Below are 21,617 nucleotides of genomic sequence, written 5' to 3' on the forward strand. Positions count from 1 at the left end.
CAAAAGAGACACCAAGGCTGGTGTCCACTCCACACAAGTTCATCTCCCTCCTCCCTCCCCCCACCCCCACCACTGTCACACACGGAGGCGTTGAAAGTCGCCGGAGAGGTCCTGATGAGAGGGATGCTGTGGTGATGCGGGAGTGATAGTTGCGCTCCCGTCGCTCCTCCCGAGCAGGGATCGATTGGACATGAGGAATGCGATGCGAGCCCGTCTTCCCCATTCAGAACACGTGCAACAGCGCCCGCCCAGTTCACCAGCCCCCCCCCCCCCCTTTCCTCACTGATGTCATATAGTTTACAAGTAGAATGGACTGTTGGGAGGTGGAGGTCATCTTAACAAGTCATGTTGTTAAGATGGACTTGACTTGTCCGTTTATTATCTTTTATAGCATGTATGATGTATGAATTCATCCTAAAGCGTCATCAGACACATCAGATCGGATTAAACATACACAATACAAGTTGCAGAGGGACTATTTTAGGTTCACACCTTGCCATGCACTGTTTAACATTGTCATACTTTTTTACACGAGATAGTTTTTTCCTAAGTGAAGGGTATCACTGATTTTTGATCATTTTGGAAGGAGTTTGCCTAATTGTGAAAGTGTTGACACTTAACCACTCCATTACTTGTGTATAACTTGTGTGTGTGTGTGTGTGTGTGTGGTGAGTGTGTGTTGGGTTGAGGAGGGGTCTAGTGACTGACAGCTGCTCGATGATGACCCCTACTCATCACATAATAGTCCACCTCGCCTCCACACTTCGATCATGTTACAGATGGTGTCTGGGTATCAATACCTGGGTCTGTTTTCGGCTAATACTCACGGATGGTGTAAATCTAACCCCCCCTTCCCACCGCGATGTTAAACAGAATTTAATCACCGCCGCCTCTCCGTTACGCACCAGGAGACAGCCTATCAATTATTCCATCCCTAGAATATTCTAGCGTGTTGATGGCGATTGATTGCTTTGCGCTGTATTTGCAGTCGTTAAGACTTAGAGGAGGTCGATGTCTGCTAACGACCCAAGGTGAGGAGTATCCGATACGTTCTAGTCTTCCTCGTTTTCTTGTAGCCAGCATTGCCGGGCCGTACGGTGAGCCCTGTGTCAGTGGAAGTAGTTTTGGTTGGGAGTTGTGTAAAGATACGTGCCTTTTAATTTACGAAGCAAAAAAACGTGAAATGTAACAATTTCAAGACTGAAACATGGAGCAAAGGCATTTACCTTACAGTACTCCTGTCTGGCAGTGTCCTTTCCTTATGACCATGTTGCTACCTGTGCATGTGCATCACCACGTCAGAGATCAGATCAGTTACTGGCGTGGGTTCAACAGGACTGAGGTACAAGCAGCCCCTTTAATTGCAGGATGCAGATAGAACAAAACCAAAAACATTCAACTGAAGTAAAGATCCTAATTTCAGCACCATGGACAGGGCCAGACGCGCTGCATATAAATCCAAGACTCTGGACAGCTCCAGACTGTGCTGTCACTGTGCTTTTCTTTTAGCTTACTTTGCTGTCAAGTACCTAATCCAGTTTGCAGACAAAATAAACTAAAGTAGATTAACTGTGTCGAGTGTACGTAAAGGGAGAAACTTCATAAAACATACTATATCCAGTTTGCACCGGCATGTGGTTGTGTCTACTTAACCTGTATGTCACAACGGGGATCTGAGGCCTTTTATCTTAAAGTGAGGCAGCTAATGGATACAACAGCCAACAGCACTTATCTCATCCATCCATCCTCTGAGGGGCCAGGTAATATCAGAGGAAACCACATCATGTGACATAAACACTGACTTGAAAGTGCGAGGTTGAGCGGTGTGAAATCTAATTTACTTCCATCATACTTCCCGTCAGATCTGTAAGTGTTACAGAGCCTTCCGTTTTCTTAACATGTTCCACAGCATGGATCCGTTTCAGTGTTTCGCTCTGGAGCTGGGATGGCAAGTTAAAGGTTGCAGCCTCATGCTTATATGTTGTGGAAAGGGTAAAAGTAGGCTGAAGTCTTTATGGCGTGTCATGTATCAGAGGAGCGGGGTTATAGGATCTCCTCTGGGGTTATTCCCCCAATAACCATCACCCACGGGAGAGAAAAAAAACATTAAGGAAATATCTGCTCACAACTTGAGGCATATTTCCTCCTCCTAAATCGATATTCCTGCACGCATCCCTCTGAGAGACGCTGTTTTCCTGGTGCAGTGGGAGGACCGGGTTGTGATTGATTTGTCTGAGTTCAGTTAGTGAGAACTGTTTGTCTTTCGCGATAAATGAAATTATACAAATGATCAAGTTGTAAAAACACAAAAACGAATGATCTTTGGGCAACAATTAAAGAAATAAAGCCAACAAATGCTGGCGTGGACGGAGCAGAAAGTTCAGAATATAACGTCAGATGCAGCTCTTGCAGTGGGGGTGTCAGATAAACTAAAATAGCGCACTAACAGTCAGACCAAGCAGCTCGTCAGACATCTCACGCCATGAAACCAAGAAAAAAAAACCCAACAACTCCTAATTCTAAAGTGTGAATCACGGCTCAGACGTGATAATGACTTTACTCACAACTTCCACCTCAGTGATTAAACCTCGGCCCTTTCTTGCAATCAGCTCTCCTGTCCTGTCTCCTGGCTCTGCATTGAGGGCGACAGAGATAAGCAGTAAACATTTCTGGAGGCCACCACACGAATAAATGAGGCCACCCCCAAACATAGCTGGGTGGTAAACTTCCAGCGGCCTGGGGGTATAGCGCGTTTAGGGGCCTTGATCATAGAGACATTGGCGGCCAATGAAGCGAGGTTATACAGACACCACACACACAGAGGAGATGGTTTTGGGCACTCAAGACTTTGTGTTTTCTTCACGCTTTTACACTTGAAATGGAAAGATGGGTTAGGTGATCCGGTGTGTTCCTCACGTCTTCTCTTCCACTCAAGTGCTCCATTTTGGATGGAGGTAGACCTGCGCCTATAAAACAGGAGTTGATCATCGATTTGGAGACGCCATGAAGGTTAATGAGAATAGACATCTTTGTTCCTCTGCTTTGACCCCCCCGCATGGAGATTCTTCATTTCTTTACGAGGTCGCTGGCAGTAACCCGAGCAGGGCCATAAATAGTGTCCATCCCAGACAGGCCCGGTGTCTGTCAATACCCCGAAAGTTCAGACACAACATCCGCAAAAAAGCGGAGAGGAGCACGACTGCTGACATCAAAACCTGTGATATGGGAGCAAACACTTATACAAGCAGTAACTTCTTATGAGACACTAGATATATATTTGTTATATATATATAAACTGTTGTCACTCTCTACACTGTGTGAAACAAGTCTGTCAGGGACGATCCCACAGCGCAGGGTGACGATTTGGCCTCATGTGTGGTGTTGTACTGCCCCCGTGTGGCTCAGATGCGTCACTGTTCACTTAGTAGTTTTTGAGGTCATCCAGATTTATTATGGTGACAGTAAAAACTGGACTAGTGCCCTTTTGCGAGGAGCAGTCTCCCTCCTCAGACCTGAACTCACTAAAATAATGAAACCCACAGCAAAGAGCTGTCTGGTGTCAGCAAGAACCGGCCTTCAGTTCTTCCCCCTCCAAGGTCAGACTTCTAAAGAAGATTGATTAAATTAGGATGAATTAAATTTCTGATGCCAAATATGGCCAGCACAGACAGGAAGACATGCTTCAGCATTTTTTAAGGATCATTTATTTCATAATATTACACAGCTTTTGAATATGAAATCACTTACAAGTCCAGCAAAGCCCTGACCAAAAAGTACTGACTGAGTTCAACTCGGTTTCATCGATAAATAAAACAAACACGCCCACAGAGAGTTCAGGTAACATACAAATTATCTGATCACTCAAAATACTCCTGTGCATTGCATCAGACTGCATGCAAATTGTGCTCATTCCATTTTAGTCAAATTTACCTTCAAATATAAAACTAACAACATTCAAGAGTTTATAAAAGGTAATGGACACTAGCAGCACCCTCATCATTTGACCATACTGACAATGCATCAAACCAATAAGACATACATAAACGTTTAAATAATGAATGATAGGATTATAAAAGAAGAACATGTCAACTGTTAAGAAGACACAAAAATAAAAGGTAGATTTAGAAAGTCTACCAGATATTTTTGATTTTCAACTGAGAAAAGGAACATTATTTTTCATAACGTTGCATTAAAGAATGGAGTGTTGAATTTTACTGACAAATACTTGAATGTATGTTTTACAGTACTTACCTTTAATGTGTTATACAAACACTAACACTGATATAAAAGACATCCCTATTGGCAGAAGGAGTGTCTCCGATACCTTGGTCTATCACTTAGAGTTATTGTGATGAGCATAACTTAAATTCATATGTCAAACTAAATGCAAAAAAACACTGTGTGAATCCAGCATGTGAATACTGCACATCATATTAGACCGGTGTACGCTGGTTGTGCTCAGAATCTCTGGTGGGATTGTCAACAGCTCTGAGGAGGCTGGCATCAAGGTGACACTGATGAAATGTGACAAGGTGTCGCGTGTGAAGGGACGCCGTAACAGCTGCTCATTAGCTAACTTTGTCAGCGTGGAATGAAGTAGATGCAGCAGCGGTAATGAAGAAACATAGGACACATCTTATCGCTCTCCAGATGCTGCGACTGCACACGCCTTGTCTTTTAACTGATTTGACACTAATAAGAGCTGGTGGAAGCTATCCGACTCTGAGTCGTCCGCCATATTGCTTTCACCCATCCAGACCTATCAAAGCAGCGGACAGGAGGTGACAAATACTTTACCAGACCACTGATGGATGAGGTGACTTTAAAAAAAATCTTTTAAAATGACTCCGCTAATGTGAAGAGGTCTTTAGATCAAAACAGACGGCAGGTTCATGTTAAAAGTTCTTCAGCGTCCAGAAGTATGTGTCCCACACTCACAGAGACTCTAGAGTTCATCGTGAAGGGTACGACGTTGCCATTTGGGATGGTGTGTGACGTAATCAGCTGCCTCCAGCACAAGGCGCATGAACTCCCCTACATCAAAGGAGTAGTTGGTAAACTTCGGATGGTCCCCGAGGGTTGGATGGTGACCCTGAGGGAAGTGATAGAGAAACGTGTATACATTAAATGGACACATAAAAAGCATTAAAATTTGTGTTTTAGTATCGTCAGGGTGTCCTTGCAATTAGGTGACAAGGGATACAACATACGTAAAAAATGAAATCCGATCGTTTGTTTTACAATGCCTGTAATCGGCCATAATGAAATGAGTACATAAGAGTGCAAGTGTGTGAAGATAGGTGAGATGAATTGAGAAAGCTCACACGAAGGTGCCTGGCAGCTAATGGCTGGTATGGGAGTTTCCCCTACCTTGTCCTGTGGGTGCACTTTGTCAATTTTCTGCCAAGTCACGTATCGAATGCCCCGCAGCCGAGCCAAATCTCGATAGCAGCTCTCATCCTGACAATTATATCTGAGAGGGACAGATGCACACACTTTATCTCTCGCTCTCCTCGGTCCGCCTCACTTTCACTCTTTCGTGCTCAATCTTTCTCTCTCTCTCTCTCACTCTCTCTCTCTCGCTGTATGCACACTGTGGTTCTCGCCCTGTGTCACTCACCAAAAGTGCACACAAAACACTCCCACACATGGTCATTCTCACACAAACACACACACACACAGACTCCAAAAAGCTCTTCTACCAAGGTTTGCCAGCTGTGATGAATGCCTGGTTAATTAGGCAGTATTTCACAGCCATACACCAAGTGTCTGAGGGCTACTTCGGGCACAGCACGCTGCCATCGCTCTCCCTGCTCCTCTCTGTCTTTTTCCGTCTTTTACTCAAACACAAACACATAGGCAGACAAAACTTCTCTCTCACAGCTCAAAGATGACAGCCCAGTCAGGGAGGAAGAGGAGGTGTGTGAGACCCGCCCCGTGCATCCCTATAAAGATGTCAGAGTTGCTGGTGATCTTCAACTGCACCAAGAAGGGAACATCCCTGAAAGACAGTCAGGTAGTCACGCATCAATCATCTTAATTGTGTAAACACTGTCGCTATTACAAAAATGTAAAAGCTTAACATTGACTAATTAATGTACAGCACTGTTACAGTGCTGACCAATGCTAAGCAGCACGGAATACCTCCTGTAATACTGTGACAAGCACTCTATAACTCACTTGTATTTGTAGTCCACCACGTTGACCTCCAGTAAAGGCACCGTCTTGAGGGCATTTACCAGCTGTAACAACAACAGAGGGACGTGTTCTCTGATCAATGAGAGAGCAAACAAATATAGGCAGCAACCATATAAATCACAAGCCTTTTTTACTTGCACTGTTTATAGCAAATACGATTTTAAATAGGCACTTAACAGATGTGGGCAGTAAATCAATGGTGGAAAGGAGGGTCTGAGGGCGTGAGAGAGTTGTATAGAGAGAAGAAAGAGAAGGAGACAGGGAGAGAGAGTAAAAGACGTAGAAGGAAGGAAAAGGAGAACAGGATGGAGGGGACAAGAGCAAGTGCAAGAAAGTAAAGAGACATAGAGGTTGGAGGGAGGGTTGGAGCTTCACTCACCTCCACTTGGTTTAATATCCTTCTGTATTCTGTGCTGCGTGCCAGCAGGGTGACACGAACACGCCCCTCCTGAAAACAGCAATGTGCCCAATAATCAATCAGCCAAGGACGAAAAAGATAGGCGGCTGGCAAAAGCCTCTACTTAAAATGTGTCTTTTGTAGGGGAGGAGACGAGACATTAGCTAAAATCCCATTACAAAGTATTTCCATTTAAAGTGGAACCCAAGGTTTTCTTTTCTGATGTGCTCTTATTAGTTTAGACAGTATGTAGATTTAATATATATATTCTTTTTCATTTTTAAGATAACATTTATAACATATGGGAATAAAAAATAAGGATCATAACTTTGTTATCTTTTAATCGAAGTAATGACACCAACAGCAACTTAAAAGCAGCCAAACTACAACATCTTACTATAGACTTTGGACATATATGTATTCAACACAGGCTTAGTTTGTTCTCTTCTACTTCAATATTTTAAAAGTAATGAAAAAGATGCCATTCTGAGAAAGACCAGGTTTGAGCAAATTATGACAAGGGCGAGAGGGGTGGAGAGGGGTGGAGAGGGGCGGTAGAGGCGGATGAATGGAACACAATAGAGGAGAGCAGCAGTCTGAGTCTCTGGCTCTGCCATTAATCTAGGGATGAAAGGAGGGTCAGGGCAGAGAGGACCTCTCATTCAGTCGCGGGCCCGCTATCGCCAGCAGCCCCATGTCTCGCCGAAAAGCCTCTTAGCATATTTCCAGTGAAGGCCATGAATACCCAATGAGCTGCTCTACAGGAAGGAAGAACTTATTGGGCTTTGCTGGTCATAAAGATACATTCAAGTGCTTCAAACCTGGGATCATAAAACACCTGTGAAAAGTGCTGAAGAGTTATGGATGTAGGATGAATAAGGAGGCGGCTGTGGCAGTTCAAGTGTGCACATCCATCTTTCAGAAACTAGAAGGCTACAGTCAGTGAGGAGCCCTTTTCCATGAGTTTATCGCAGTAATGAAATCCCCAACAGTGAAGTCTGATTGCAGCGAGTCGTAGTGAGTGTAGTGACTTGGCTCCCCATCACGCATGGTTTCTCATTCTGCTCGTCAACATAAAATTTATTGTAAGAACCTGATTCTTGCTTTAAAACTAAGGAACGCCTGATCAGTAAAAGAAGTGAAAAAGTTTCTTCCGAAAATAGTCTGAAATCAATCCTTCCAGCATAGGGGTGAAACATACAATATTACCATGTGTTGGTTCTGTTGAAATGTACCAAAGAAGCTGGGATTGGAAATTGATTATAGACCATTCAAATAGCTTTCCCCTAGGCCTGATGGCCCAGAACTTAACATGATGTATTTATTTTTTTAGTTGGTAAAACAAGCTATTTCATCTCAAAGATATTTCACTGCAAACTGATATTCACAGCTCAAGGATCAAACATTGTTCTGTCACACACTGAGCAGTTAGTTGAACTTGCTAAAGACTTGTAACTATGAGTTACAGCAAACAACGTACAGCCTTGCTTGACAAAGTTCTGTTATCACTCTGTGCCAGTTGCTCCTTTCACTCATGCTATTTTGGTCCAGGTGTAAAAGGACACCAAAACAGCAAACGGTCTCTGCTTTGGTTTTGAAGCTTTAACTTAACATAATGGATTGTTATCTTTCTCAGTAGGTGTAATTGTTGGGTGTAACATCACAAGTTACCTTATTGTGCATTTATCAATCAGTTGTCAAGATTTTAGATCAAGCTTGACATAAACAAAGTGTAACATAAATGTTGTTCCCTGACCGGGAATCGAACCCGGGCCGCGGCGGTGAGAGCGCCGAATCCTAACCACTAGACCACCAGGGACCTATGTGGCTGTGAAGATACAAGACCATTCTAAAGTACAAATGGCAATGTCAAATAATTATGATTAAAAACTTGTCAGTGCTGTTAAAAATCCAGATCTGCCATTATTAGATATTAGAATGTTAAATTGACAATTATTATCATTTTATTTTTTATATTCTAAGCACAGCCTCAACTTTAAAGTAAAAATGCAAGCTGGGCTTTTGCATTTGAATTAGATAATCAAATGACATCTGGAATTTTCATTTGAATAAGGGCGATTCATCAAATATGCAGTCATTCATCAAAGCCAGTAGATGAATATAACATTCACTTGGCGAAAATAGACACTTTAAACAATACCTACAAATGTCTGGGCATATGAGTCGTTTCTGCCCAGAATCTGGGTTGTTTTTCTGATTGATTGACTGATTAATGGTTGACACAAAGAAATATTGTTTGTTTCCCTGTAAGCATTGCCGTGTGACTTACAAACAGAACAATGATTAAATGTAATCCATAAAAACTGACATTAGCACTACCAAAGTGCATATAATTGTAAACCTTAAGTTAAGGACTGCCTACTATATATATACAATGTTTTGAAAGGTTAAAATAAGCAAACTAAAAACCAACAGCATAAAGTGTTCTCAGACAAGGGCGTCGGCGGAGAGAGCGCCGAATCCTGGCCTCTAGACCATCAGGGAGCTGTTTCCCCTCTTTTAGCAGCTGAAAGTCTGACATGTGGAGCAGTGTAGTCACTGATAAAGTTTATAAGTCATCTCCAAGATCTTTCTACATAAGGACCTACAATGTAAACTGAGAGAGGAGTCCATTAACAATAGTTATATTATTGCCCTCCTTTTCATTTTATTTACAGTTCATGTGTCTGTGGAAGGAAGTAGCTTGTGTTTCGGTGAGGGCTGAGAGAATTGCAGGTAGGCTGATGTGCATGTGTTTAGTATTTTTGCAATTTAGATCACAGTGAACAACTCACAGTCTTGATATACGTGTCGAAGTCTGTTGGTTGTGAGACGGAGTGGACGGCCCTGTGTTCCCTTCACAGCACTTTGTATCACCAGCCTTTTCTTTTCTGTGAGGACCTTTGCAAGATGGGTGTATGCCTGTGGTTTCTAACATAGTAAATTAATATCAATCTTCAAATGAGATTGTTTAACAGCCTGTTAAATAAAGTTCAGTCATTTGTTTTTTGTTGGTCGGTACGTAAAATTCTGACCTGATGGCGCCACATGAAAGGTTAAGACATCACGAAAATCCTGGTACCATATATGTCAAACATTGTTTTGTAACACACTTAGCAGTTAGTTGAAAGTTCTGTTATCACTCTGTGCCAGTTGCTCCTTTCACTCATGCTATTTTGGTCCAGGTGTAAAAGGACACCAAAACAGCAAACGGTCTCTGCTTTGGTTTTGAAGCTTTAACTTAACATAATGGATTGTTATCTTTCTCAGTAGGTGTAATTGTTGGGTGTAACATCACAAGTTACCTTATTGTGTATTTATCAATCGTCAAGATTTTAGATCAAGCTTGACATAAACGAAGTGTAACATAAATGTTGTTCCCTGACCGGGAATCGAACCCAGGCCGCGGCGGTGAGAGCGCCGAATCCTAACCACTAGACCACCAGGGACCTATGTGGCTGTGAAGATCCAAGACCATTCTAAAGTACAAATGGCAATGTCAAATAATTATGATTAAAAACTTGTCAGTGCTGTTAAAAATCCAGATCTGCCATTATTAGATATTAGAATGTTAAATTGACAATTATTATCATTTTATTTTTTATATTCTAAGCACAGCCTAAGCACAGCAACTTTAAAGTTACAAACAGAACAATGATTATGCTGAATGCTCTATTTCAAATTAAATGTAATCCATAAAAACTGACACTAGCATTAAGTGCATATTATTGTATAATAACCTTAAGTTAAGGACTGCCTACTATATTTAAAATGTTTTGAAAGGTTAAAATAAGCAAACTAAAAACCAACAGCATAAAGTGTTCCCAGACAAGGGCGTCGGCGGAGAGAGCGCCGAATCCTGCCCTCTAGACCATCAGGGAGCTGTTTCCCTTCTTTTAGCAGCTGAAAGTCTGACATGTGGAGCAGTGTAGTCACTGATAAAGTTTATAAGTCATCTCCAAGATCTTTCTACATAAGGACCTACAATGTAAACTGAGAGAGGAGTCCATTAACAATAGTTATATTATTGCCCTCCTTTTCATTTTATTTACAGTGGGTCTGTTCATGTGTCTGTGGAAGGAAGTAGCTTGTGTTTCGGTGAGGGCTGAGAGAATTGCAGGTAGGCTGATGTGCATGTATTTAGTATTTTTGCAATTTAGATCACAGTGAACAACTCACAGTCTTGATATACGTGTCGAAGTCTGTTGGTTGTGAGACGGAGTGGACGGCCCTGTGTTCCCTTCACAGCACTTTGTATCACCAGCCTTTTCTTTTCTGTGAGGACCTTTGCAAGATGGGTGTATGCCTGTGGTTTCTAACATAGTAAATTAATATCAATCTTCAAATGAGATTGTTTAACAGCCTGTTAAATAAAGTTCAGTCATTTGTTTTTTGTTGGTCGGTACGTAAAATTCTGACCTGATGGTGCAACATGAAAGGTTAAGACATCACGAAAATCATCAACGATCATTTCCTGGTACCATATATGTCAAACATGGTTTTGTAACACACTTAGCAGTTAGTTGAACCTGCTAAAGACTTGTAACTTGAAATCTATCACAGCAAACAACTTACGGCCGTAAATTGATAAAGTTCTGTTATCACTCTGTGCCAGTTGCTCCTTTCACTCATGCTATTTTGGTCCAGGTGTAAAAGGACACCAAAACAGCAAACGGTCTCTGCTTTGGTTTTGAAGCTTTAACTTAACATAATGGATTGTTATCTTTCTCAGTAGGTGTAATTGTTGGGTGTAACATCACAAGTTACCTTATTGTGCATTTATCAATCGTCAAGATTTTAGATCAAGCTTGACATAAACGAAGTGTAACATAAATGTTGTTCCCTGACCGGGAATCGAACCCGGGCCGCGGCGGTGAGAGCGCCGAATCCTAACCACTAGACCACCAGGGACCTATGTGGCTGTGAAGATACAAGACCATTCTAAAGTACAAATGGCAATGTCAAATAATTATGATTAAAACTTGTCAGTGCTGTTAAAAATCCAGATCTGCCATTATTAGATATTAGAATGTTAAATTGACAATTATTATCATTTTATTTTTTATATTCTAAGCACAGCCTCAACTTTAAAGTAAAAATGCAAGCTGGGCTTTTGCATTTGAATTAGAGAGACATCTTTAATCAAATGACTGTCTGTTGGTTGTGAGACGGAGTGGACGGCCCTGTGTTCCCTTCACAGCACTTTGTATCACCAGCCTTTTCTTTTCTGTGAGGAGCTTTGCAAGATGGGTGTATGCCCGTGGTTTCTAACATAGTAAATATCAATCTTCAAATGAGATTGTTTAACAGCCTGTTAAATAAAGTTCAGTCATTTGTTTTTTGTTGGTCGGTACGTAAAATTCTTACCTGATGGTGCAACATGAAAGGTTAAGACATCTCGATCAACGATCATTTCCTGGTACCATATATGTCCATACAAATTTCCATGGCAATATGTAGATGTGATCTCAATCTCAACAAAGCCATTTTTTAAGGATTTTTAAAAGCTCTGACAAGTATTTATCATAATTATTTGACATTTCCATTTGTATTTTGTAATGCTCTTGGATTCTGTGTGCCACAAGGGTCCCTGGTGGTCTAGTGGTTAGGATTCGGCGCTCTCACCGCCGCGGCCCGGGTTCGATTCCCGGTCAGGGAACACTTTGTTTATGTCATGCTTGATCTAAAATCTTAACAACTGTTTGATAAATGCACAATAAGGTTACTTGTCACATTACACACAACAATTTAATCTACGGAGAAAGATAAAAAGGCATTATGTAATGTCCCTTTATTACTTGACTGCAATAATAATGATGGAATAATGGTTTCTGGCTTCTATGTACCTTATTGATTTACAACATCTAAGGCAAAGATGTTGTCACCAGCATCTGTTGATACAGATGCTTAATAGCATTACAAAGTAAAGCCTTCAAGAGTGACCGTAAGATGATTCATCCCCGCTTCACTAAGATAGTATATGTTACTACCTTTACTACTCCAATGAATTGTATTGGAGTATAAATGTGTACATTAAACTGGGTCAATCCCATAAACATAAAAAAGAAAAAACAGATTCCTTAAAGACATTCTTCCTACCTTTGGCCCGTCTCGCGGGATGTTCAGTCGATGAAGGACATGCTGGGAGAACGCCCTAAACATCCCTTCACTGTAGCAGTCTGAGATCTGTCATCAACACACCACAGAAAGTTTCAATTCCCCTCACATATACAATGTATCTTTCATCCATGCATTCAATTTAAAATAGTTTATTAAAATGATTACTTTGATTGTATATAGTCATGCAAAAAGATGATCAATATTTGCATTTTTGGAAAATGTACTCTGGCTTGAAATGGATTGAATCAGGGCACACTTCTGCATTTCAATGGCTTGAGATGCAAAACATGTAACACACTGGGGCTCTGACAAATGTACACATATTTCTTATGCCCCTTGGATTAATATCACATGAGCCTATGCATATCTCAAGTCCAAGAATCTCGCACATACACGGCTGCACAGCAGCTGTAAATGTGAGCACATGAATGTAAACATGATATATGCTGCTGCAGTGGCAATCCAAAGCATCAGCTTGAGGCTGACCTATCAATATTTCACATCCCAAGGCTTGAACTACAGGACAACACTTATTTACATGCTATCATCTGTATATCTCCTTGGAATTGTCATTTAAATAACGTAAGCACTTGCTGAGCTTTGGAATACATCACATAAATATTTGAACTGAACAGCATGTTTATGACAAAACCGGATATAATTTTGCATGTGGGGAAAGAAAGACCAATAAAATGTGAGATAAAAACATAGAAATGAAAACACAAACAAGGCAATATTGAATTAGACAATATGCTGAAAGCAAGTACATGTAATGTACCTCTGGTTATTAGCCACACACACACACACACACACACACACACACACACACACACACACACACACACACACACACACACACACACACACACACACACACACAAACACCAATACATAAAAGGTGAAACTTACAAGAGGCGTGTTGTAAAAGAGGCCGTATCTCATTCTCGGCAGGAGGGAGAAGAAGGCATCTTTAAAACACACCTGTGGACAGATCAACCATGTGAGCATACAGCATGGCACATACATATATTTGTGTATATGTCATGGAAACGTTGTTGCTTTCATAAAATGAATGAAATGAAATGAATGAGGATGCCGGTGTATATGGACAATTAGGCAATATATAATATATAAAACATTATTGTTACCTGCTTATATGGCACATCATTTTTGTTGGAATTTAAATGGGTGTAATTTGACTGTCTGTCGGAGGTTCTTATGAGTTCAGCCATGGTTGGTCAAACAAACTTCACAGTTTCTTATGTATATTTCATCGAAACCCTTGTTGCTGCTTGTGGATACACAAAACAGAATATTTCCTGTATGCCAGAGGATTTCTCCTATAAACATCCAACCCAGTCGGGGTCTGTGTCAACTCTCTAAAGGCTTTAATAAGCTTTCATAGACTGAGACAACCAACCAATTTTGGTGGTTATTACTAAACAACTATACTTGAGTGAGTGATGAGTTCAAGACTTTTATAAAAAAGGAGCGTACAATAACCAAACGGAGGTGACATTACACCTACTCTTTTCGAGTCATAGGTCTTCAAGTGTATGATGTCATCTTCTGAGAAGGCCCTCCATGTTTCACTGAACAGATCCCCATAACCATAAAAACTCTGTGAAAAGACATAAAAAAGAGCGGAACAAATGTTCAATCAAATTAATGTTACATCTGAAATGAAAAACAAAGCAATAAAATTAGAATCAACTACAGCCTTAAGCGGTGCCAGAGGTCTGTCATCTGTTTTCAAACTCAGCTGGTTGTATTTCTCTGAAGCTTTGGTTTTATACAAAATCTGTTATCGCTCTATTATCTGATAGCCTGCTACTGTTTGGATTACAGTGTGCGGTTTGCGGTGAAAGGTCAGTGCTTTCCTTCTCCCTGTCTGTTTTCTCTCTTTCCCTGTTCCTCTTTCCCTCTGTGCACAGTTAGGGAAACAATGGGCCGGATAAAGCTGTCTGTAAAGCATTCTGTTTTTCAAACTGGTGTTTCCCCTTGATGTCTACATCGGGCACATATGCCTCTGACTTGTTAAACAAAAACTGTGACTGAAGTACATTGCAGACAAAATACTGTTTGGCTTTCCCGCTGGGTGATAGAACTCATATCCAATCTCACTTTTCAGGCACTTTTTTTCCATCTGTCTTGGACACAAAACTCTTTCAATATTTGTATGGCCCTGTGTTTTCATGTTATTTTGAACAATGACCCAAGAACAGATCCAATGTGTCACTCTTTATGTATTTCTGATGGAGCTAAAAGAGTGAGTCACCAATTCACTGGAAGCAGCAGGACAAGTAAAATCCTGCCTTGTGTTATATTCTGACAGCGTACAGTATGTGCTGGTAAACCTTAAATAGAAACAACAAATTAAGAAATATCTAGATTACACCCTCGCCTCAATCTGTAATGTGAGAAATCAAGCACCCACCGTGTCCCACATGATGATGTTGATATCTGAGCTGAAGGAGTTGTTTATGTGCTGGGAAATGTAGAGGTTGACAAAGTCACAGAAATGGTGGTACATATTCACCCCTGTTAGGAAAACACACAAGTATAATTTTAGTCAAACTCTCAATACATTACTGTAACATGCCAACAAGATTTTTAGGAAGTGCGAGTGAAACCCTTGCTATCCCACATTGTCTATAAGAGCATGTGTATTTCAAAAATGTTTACGAGGGTACAATTAAAAAAAGGTTTTAGCTACTTGTTTAATTTGCAGGACTTTAAATTAAAGGGGGGCTTATCAGTGCTTGTGCACGAAAACTGTGAGGGAGGGTCCGTACCCATGATATGTGACCTTTAAGTCATGTAAATCTCTATTACCTACCAGCATCCAGTTTCATGAAAACAGAGGGCTTTTCAATGACAACATCACAGTGTCCATCCTGTATAGGATGAAAGTCCAGCTCTGTGTATGCCTGCAGCTCAGCATACCTACAAAAACAGCACAGCACATGAATTTAGTGTTGTAAATAGAATTGGCAAAAACATGGTGGCATGCCATGGAGATAAACATTACATCCCCATCTGATCTTACTTCTTTAAAGCTCCTATCTGTATGATTGGAAAATGTCTGACTTTGATTGCTGCTAGTGGAAGCATCAACAAATTGTGACGGACAGCAACTCACACAAATGTGATATTTCGGGGTGACTACTGATGCTTTCATACAAAACTTCAAGTAGTGCGGGTAATGTTTTCTGAGAATTAAAAAAAATGTGATTTGCCATTGAAAACTTAAAATAAAGTCAGAAACCCTCCTGAAAATGTTAATACATATTTGGAAAGGGAAAGTTAATTATGCTTGATATTGATTGCGATTTGCAAAAATCAAGAAAAATGAACCTACTGAGTATGGGTTTTATGGTTACAATACCTCAGCCAGGTCTGATTGAGACAGGTATTTGAAGTGTTGAAGATAAGTCAAGTTGACATCTGTGTAAAAGAGTGATTTTAATATAGAGTGCAGGCCCCCATTTAAATTTGGCTTTTAGTTACGAAACAGGGCCAAAATTACATTCCCTGAATGGAAATCGAACCCGGGATAAAAACAAATACACACTAATAGTTGTAGGGATAGCATTCCACTGTTGTGTTGCTGTAAAAAGCAGTTTGAGCTTATTTTGTGGAGCACTGTTTTTTATTTACAGTCTCCCCTCGTTGATGTCTTAGTTCACCATGAGCTGTTGGAAAAATTGTTAAATTTGTTTGACCTGTAATGTCATTATCTGAGTTATATGATTACCTCCCATTGGCTGGAAGTTCATAATAGGATTATGAACTGATATATTACGTGCACTTAATGAACAGCAGGGAAAACATCTAACGAGCCAGCCAGGAGTCAAACCTAGAATATGTAGTCAGACGCTTTATACGTTGCACCACTGAGCCGCTTGTCCCCCTGTACGCTTAAGACAAAAGACAAGCATGGAGCAAACTCCACCCCCACAATCCTGACTGGTCCTGTCTCTCCTTTAAGGACTGCTTTTAAAGGGAGCAACATGTTTTTCCAGGAGCTTAAGAAATATGACTTTAACATAATCAGAGAGATAGTTTGTAAAAGTAGAGAACTAAGCAGATTTTTTAAATATACATTATATGTTTGTTTTGATCTAGGAGTTACATTGTATTAAATCAGAGAGGTGAGGAGGACAGACGTCATAAGTTCTGTTTAACAAAACAAGGTCACTTCTCTAGCTGTGTCATTGATTTTTGGAAATTATAATGGGTGCTAGTTTCTTTAATTCATTTAATCATCAAGTCTCTATGGCAGTGGAATGGTAGAGGCTACTACCGCTACAGGGATCGCTCCACATGCCTTTGTGTCTGTAACATATTTAACAGACATGTATCTACACTTCCCTGAGAGGTAGCTGGTCTGATTTACATTAACATTAACTGCCACTAAGCTGGACAGAGCATTAATACCTAGAAGGCCTCTTCAGCAAAATTCTGGCAATACAGTGCACAGAGCACCAGCTAGTGACAGTCTGTGGAACTACATTCAAAAAGCCCAATACTGCCACATGTCACACATGCTATACAATCCACAAAGGCATTTCCCTGGTGGTCTGGTTGTTAGGACTTGACGCTCTCACCACTGTTGCATGGTAAGATTCCATGTTAGGGAACATGATTTTGGCCAAGTTTAGTAATTACAAGTCAATAGTACATATCCAATATCTGTCTAAAGCAGATAGCGAGCCAGACAGACATAAACTATACCTGGTGAATATAGTGATGCTGATGGTAACCAGCGTTTTTCCCTACAATCTTTTTAGATATCAATATTTTCATGGAATGATTATAGCCTGTCTACTTGATCCTAGTCTAGGTTTCAAGACTTGGTTTGGTCTATACACACATAATCCCAATGTCCCGCCCTAAGGTCTCAAGCTTTAAATCCTCAGGGACTGAATTCATCTGGTAAATAGTTGATTGTGAGAGGCTGCAAGGGTTTGAAATGATTAGCTATAAATTGGAGAGCACTTTGCTACCACAAATCACGGTACCTTGATGACACCAAAACCTTTCATGTACAATTGTAGGTCTTATATTTGATTTAATTCAAACACTTCCAGGTCCTTGCCTTATGAGGCCAATAGTCTGTTTACTTACTTATGGAAAGTGTGCATAAAAGACTCGAAATAGGATTGTTTGAGATGAGTCAGACCTGCACAGAATCGATCCACGGCGATAGGATCATGGCAATACGATTTTAATGATGGTATTGCCTCTGAAATTTAGAATTTTTTACTGGCTGAGAATAAGAATCGTATTTATCCCATTGTTGCATTTACACTGACATGGTATAGAAAATAGGTTTACTTACAATGGATTCATATTCCTTAGCTTGTAACCTTTCAAGGGAGACCAGGAAATATGAATATCTTATAATTGAATCTAATTCTTGCTATTTTTTTTATTTTCAAGGGACAGGCTAGGGGTTAGAACAGAAAGAATAATGAATAGGTGAACAAACATTTCTAAATTAATTTGAGATACTATATACATGTATTATATGTATAAAAAAATTGTATTCCTGTATTTATTCATATTATATAAAAATATATATGTAAAATCAAGGAACACACTGACACAGATCTTTCTGTATCATTAGTGACTCTACAAAAAAACAATAAAAAAGCAATTCACATATCAACCTCATGAGGATACATGAGCCCTAAATGTAACCTATGGATGCATGTGACACATTGCAACACATTGGGTTCGATCCCCAGAGAAGGAACATGCTTTTGGCCTCTTTAAGTGACTATAAACCCATGTTTCTTTCAATTTCCAAGAGTTCTGTAACTGAGTGTGTGAAGGTATGTGTCCTGCCTCACCAAGATTGCAAGGGGCTCTTGTGCTCTCCCTCGGCAGCAAGTGATCCCTTGTTCAGTCTGCAACAACCACCAATCTCACCCGTCTGAATGAAGTCCTCCTTGTATCTGCAACATAAACATTGATGAGTTTATGTCAGTGTAATGTTTTTTTTCACATACAAGTCACTTTCAAATATACTGACCTCTCATGACTTCTGCGCGGCTTTCGGAGGTCCAGGTAAAGGTTAGTAGCCTTACAGAAGCGAGTGTGGCTACTACATCTTAATGATGAGTCCCCCTAGAAAAATATTAAGAGTATAAATATTTAGTATTCAAGTGATATTAACTTTGGACCTTAGAGATTGTGATAGTGATCTCTATACTATACTTCCTCGACATTAATGCTTTTGAACAGCAAATTATGTTCAGGTCTATTGTCTGTGGACTCTTGTCTTGAACACTGTGTCTGCCTGTTGTTTCTTCCTGTTGACTAGGTAGGCCCGTGGGAACTAAGGAAATGAGCAGACTCACTGGTTTGCTGGCCTTGCAGAGTGTTTTGAGCTCAGAGAGGCGCTCCTTAACGTAGCCAAAATCAGCCTGCTTCCAGAAGAGCTCCTGGGCTGCCTCCAAAGAACGGGCCCTGACAGATCAGAGATTTAGGCAAAGCCAAAACCATGATTGTTCATCAATGATGCATACTATGAATAAGAACACTTTTACTTTCGAAATACGATGGAGACTGTGTTTCAGTAAATTCCTACACCTATGAATAAAAGATAACTATTATTTGTTTAATTTAAGATTACTGAACACCTGACACATCCTGGATACCTGCAAGGAAAATGTTGAAAGTAAATTATGTAACCTGCATTATCTGAGAAGGACAAAGTAAGAACATAAAGTGTGGATATGATGTGAGGAACCGTACCATCCAGAGTCAGCTTTTGTACAGACTGGATAGCTAAAGCGCTTCCCTGGATCACAGTTCTTCTCGTAGCCCCAACATGCCGACAGATCCTGCAGTGCATCCTGTCGTCAAAACAAGCACATGAAGTGTGAATATATACCTGTGTGTCTATGAGGGTATTTTAAACATGCATTTCTCTAAAACCCTTCTTACTACAATTGTAATTACTACTGTAAAGTAAACTCCAGCGTAAACCCCATTCATCCAGTGCTCTAGTTAGGGTAGAAGTAAATGCTCTAAATAATAGTTATTAGTAACACTTACGAGTTTCATATTGAAATATTAAGGCACTTGGCAGTCAAAGGGCTTTTTGAGAGATTTCCCTCACAGTACAGTAAAATGAACTAACATGTTACCACTCCACACTGAGAAAATATTTGAACAGTGAAAGGTCGTCAGAGTGCACATCTTACTTTAAAAGGGCAGAGCGGGTCCAGGCGGCATTGCTTTGCGACCCTCTTGTTGTTGTAGAGGAAGTAGGGGACGTGCTCTGGCGGCAGGGAGATCCTGCTGTAGTTGAGCAGCGGTGCTGGTGGTTTGCGGTTGACGTTCCCAACCTTCTCAGTGGTGAGCACAGTGAAAGAAGAAATGATGCCCAGCGCTACCAAGAGCAGCATAGTCAGAATTGCCCAGACATGTGAAATAGCAGCCTGTCTTCACAGCACTCTGATGAGTGAAAGAAAAGAAATGAAAAGAAGAGGAGAGAGAGAAAGAGAGACACAGACTCAAACTTGCACTCTGTAATCTTGGTTGAAAGCCCAACACCACAGTTTACAAGCATGTGGCCACAAGCTCCAGGGGATCGGAGCGCCTCACAAGGAAAGGTCCTGTTGCAGGATGTGTTACTGACTTTTTTCCGACTGTTGTCTGAGCAATCATAACTGAGACAGAAGGGACAAATGAAAACTGCTGGATGGTAGCAATATGAACTATGCAGGTCCAGGTGGCCGAAAAAAGTGTAATTATATTTCCATGCTCCATGCAATTTAAGTCTCCAGTATGCATGTGCTTACACAGCCCAAAGCCAGTTCCATTCTTTACTCCCAAAAATCAATCAATCAATTACCATTTAATATTACAGTGACTACTGTTATTGCAGTAACCACACTGTATGTGCTTTATATCAAATGGCAAAACTTTTTCACATCTTGAGGAGCTGAGAAGAACTGGCGTTGCTGTATTTAACTTAATCCATTTATAACACTGTATGAACAGTAGTTTTATCACCAGTCATTAATTACACATGTTATCACAGAGGTACTTATAAGTAGGAGCTGCTTACTTGTAAAGGGTTAAGTAACAGTAAAACATGAATTGCCATGGGCTGAAACAACTGTGCTGCTTTGAAACAACGGCTCAATGAGAAACCTCAGGAGGAGAGCTAAGGTTACATGTGAAAACAGTGAAAACACGAGGCTGCTGAGTGACTTCTTGTGTCTAATTATCTAAAGGTTAAACAGTTTATGTCTTTTTTTTTTTAATGCATTCGTAAAAATAGTCCACCTAGGGTTGTATGCTCCCCTGTATTGTTGCGCGCAAAGAAGCAAACCTCACTTTGTCCAGCTAGTATCAAACTTTAAGCGTGAATTAGTGAACTCAGCTTTGAAATGACGATGAGGTTGAAGCCAGGACGAGTCAGTGACTTGATAATGTGAGATACATCTTAAGACTTAAGCTCAGCGGAGATAATTGCGCATTACGTACTCCTTTTCTATTTCAGAGGGTACAATATGCTGTGTACTTTATTGAAGGCTCATATCTGAAATATTCATGTAGCGGCTAACATGTCATTTAGCGTTAGTTCTTGACAAAGCCCATAAGGGGTATGGGCGTTAATTCAAGCTGTAAGTTACCAATGTGGCTTCAACAGAACGGAGCAGGAGGATATATATTAACATGTCCATGGTGTGAACACGTCTGAGGGGCACTAATCTCACTGTCAGCGGTCCTCTAGAGTAGGTTGGTTTCAGTTTGAGAGAAAGGAGGTTTACCTGAATGCAAAGCCTGCGTTTCTCCAGACTGAAGCGATGATGTTGCCGGTGGTCGCCATAACACCGGAAACCTTGTGGCGGCTTGTAATGCGCAGTGACGGCCGCAG

General features: G+C 40.7%; 1 protein-coding gene and 4 non-coding genes across 6 annotated transcripts; 1 reads left to right on the forward strand and 4 right to left on the reverse strand.

The window, feature by feature from the left end:
* Positions 1 to 4,070: 4,070 nt before the first annotated feature.
* eogt (EGF domain-specific O-linked N-acetylglucosamine (GlcNAc) transferase) lies at positions 4,071 to 21,595 on the reverse strand. 2 transcript variants are annotated; one of them, XM_054617372.1, is made up of 16 exons: positions 21,511 to 21,595; positions 19,933 to 20,185; positions 19,481 to 19,581; positions 19,084 to 19,192; positions 18,756 to 18,850; positions 18,574 to 18,678; positions 15,555 to 15,661; positions 15,153 to 15,256; positions 14,244 to 14,336; positions 13,625 to 13,696; positions 12,695 to 12,781; positions 6,578 to 6,646; positions 6,181 to 6,242; positions 5,882 to 6,001; positions 5,371 to 5,473; positions 4,071 to 5,092 (listed from the first exon to the last, which is right to left on the reverse strand). In XM_054617372.1, the coding sequence occupies exons 2-16, from the start codon at positions 20,134 to 20,136 to the stop codon at positions 4,946 to 4,948; spliced, it is 1,578 nt and encodes a 525-aa protein (XP_054473347.1). In that variant the 5' UTR covers positions 20,137 to 20,185; positions 21,511 to 21,595; the 3' UTR covers positions 4,071 to 4,945. The 2 variants fall into 2 exon arrangements, with proteins under 2 accessions (XP_054473347.1, XP_054473348.1); XM_054617373.1 differs by having other exon boundaries at positions 4,959 to 5,092; positions 5,325 to 5,473.
* Positions 8,343 to 8,414, reverse strand: trnae-cuc (transfer RNA glutamic acid (anticodon CUC)). The gene has a single exon. It is a non-coding gene; the product is annotated as a tRNA-Glu (tRNA).
* trnae-cuc (transfer RNA glutamic acid (anticodon CUC)) lies at positions 9,973 to 10,044 on the reverse strand. The gene has a single exon. It is a non-coding gene; the product is annotated as a tRNA-Glu (tRNA).
* trnae-cuc (transfer RNA glutamic acid (anticodon CUC)) lies at positions 11,435 to 11,506 on the reverse strand. The gene has a single exon. It is a non-coding gene; the product is annotated as a tRNA-Glu (tRNA).
* On the forward strand, positions 12,183 to 12,254 carry trnae-cuc (transfer RNA glutamic acid (anticodon CUC)). Its single transcript has one exon. It is a non-coding gene; the product is annotated as a tRNA-Glu (tRNA).
* Positions 21,596 to 21,617: the final 22 nt, after the last annotated feature.

This window comes from Anoplopoma fimbria, chromosome 17, assembly GCF_027596085.1.
Source record: "Anoplopoma fimbria isolate UVic2021 breed Golden Eagle Sablefish chromosome 17, Afim_UVic_2022, whole genome shotgun sequence".
NCBI classification, from domain to species: Eukaryota; Metazoa; Chordata; class Actinopteri; order Perciformes; family Anoplopomatidae; genus Anoplopoma; species Anoplopoma fimbria.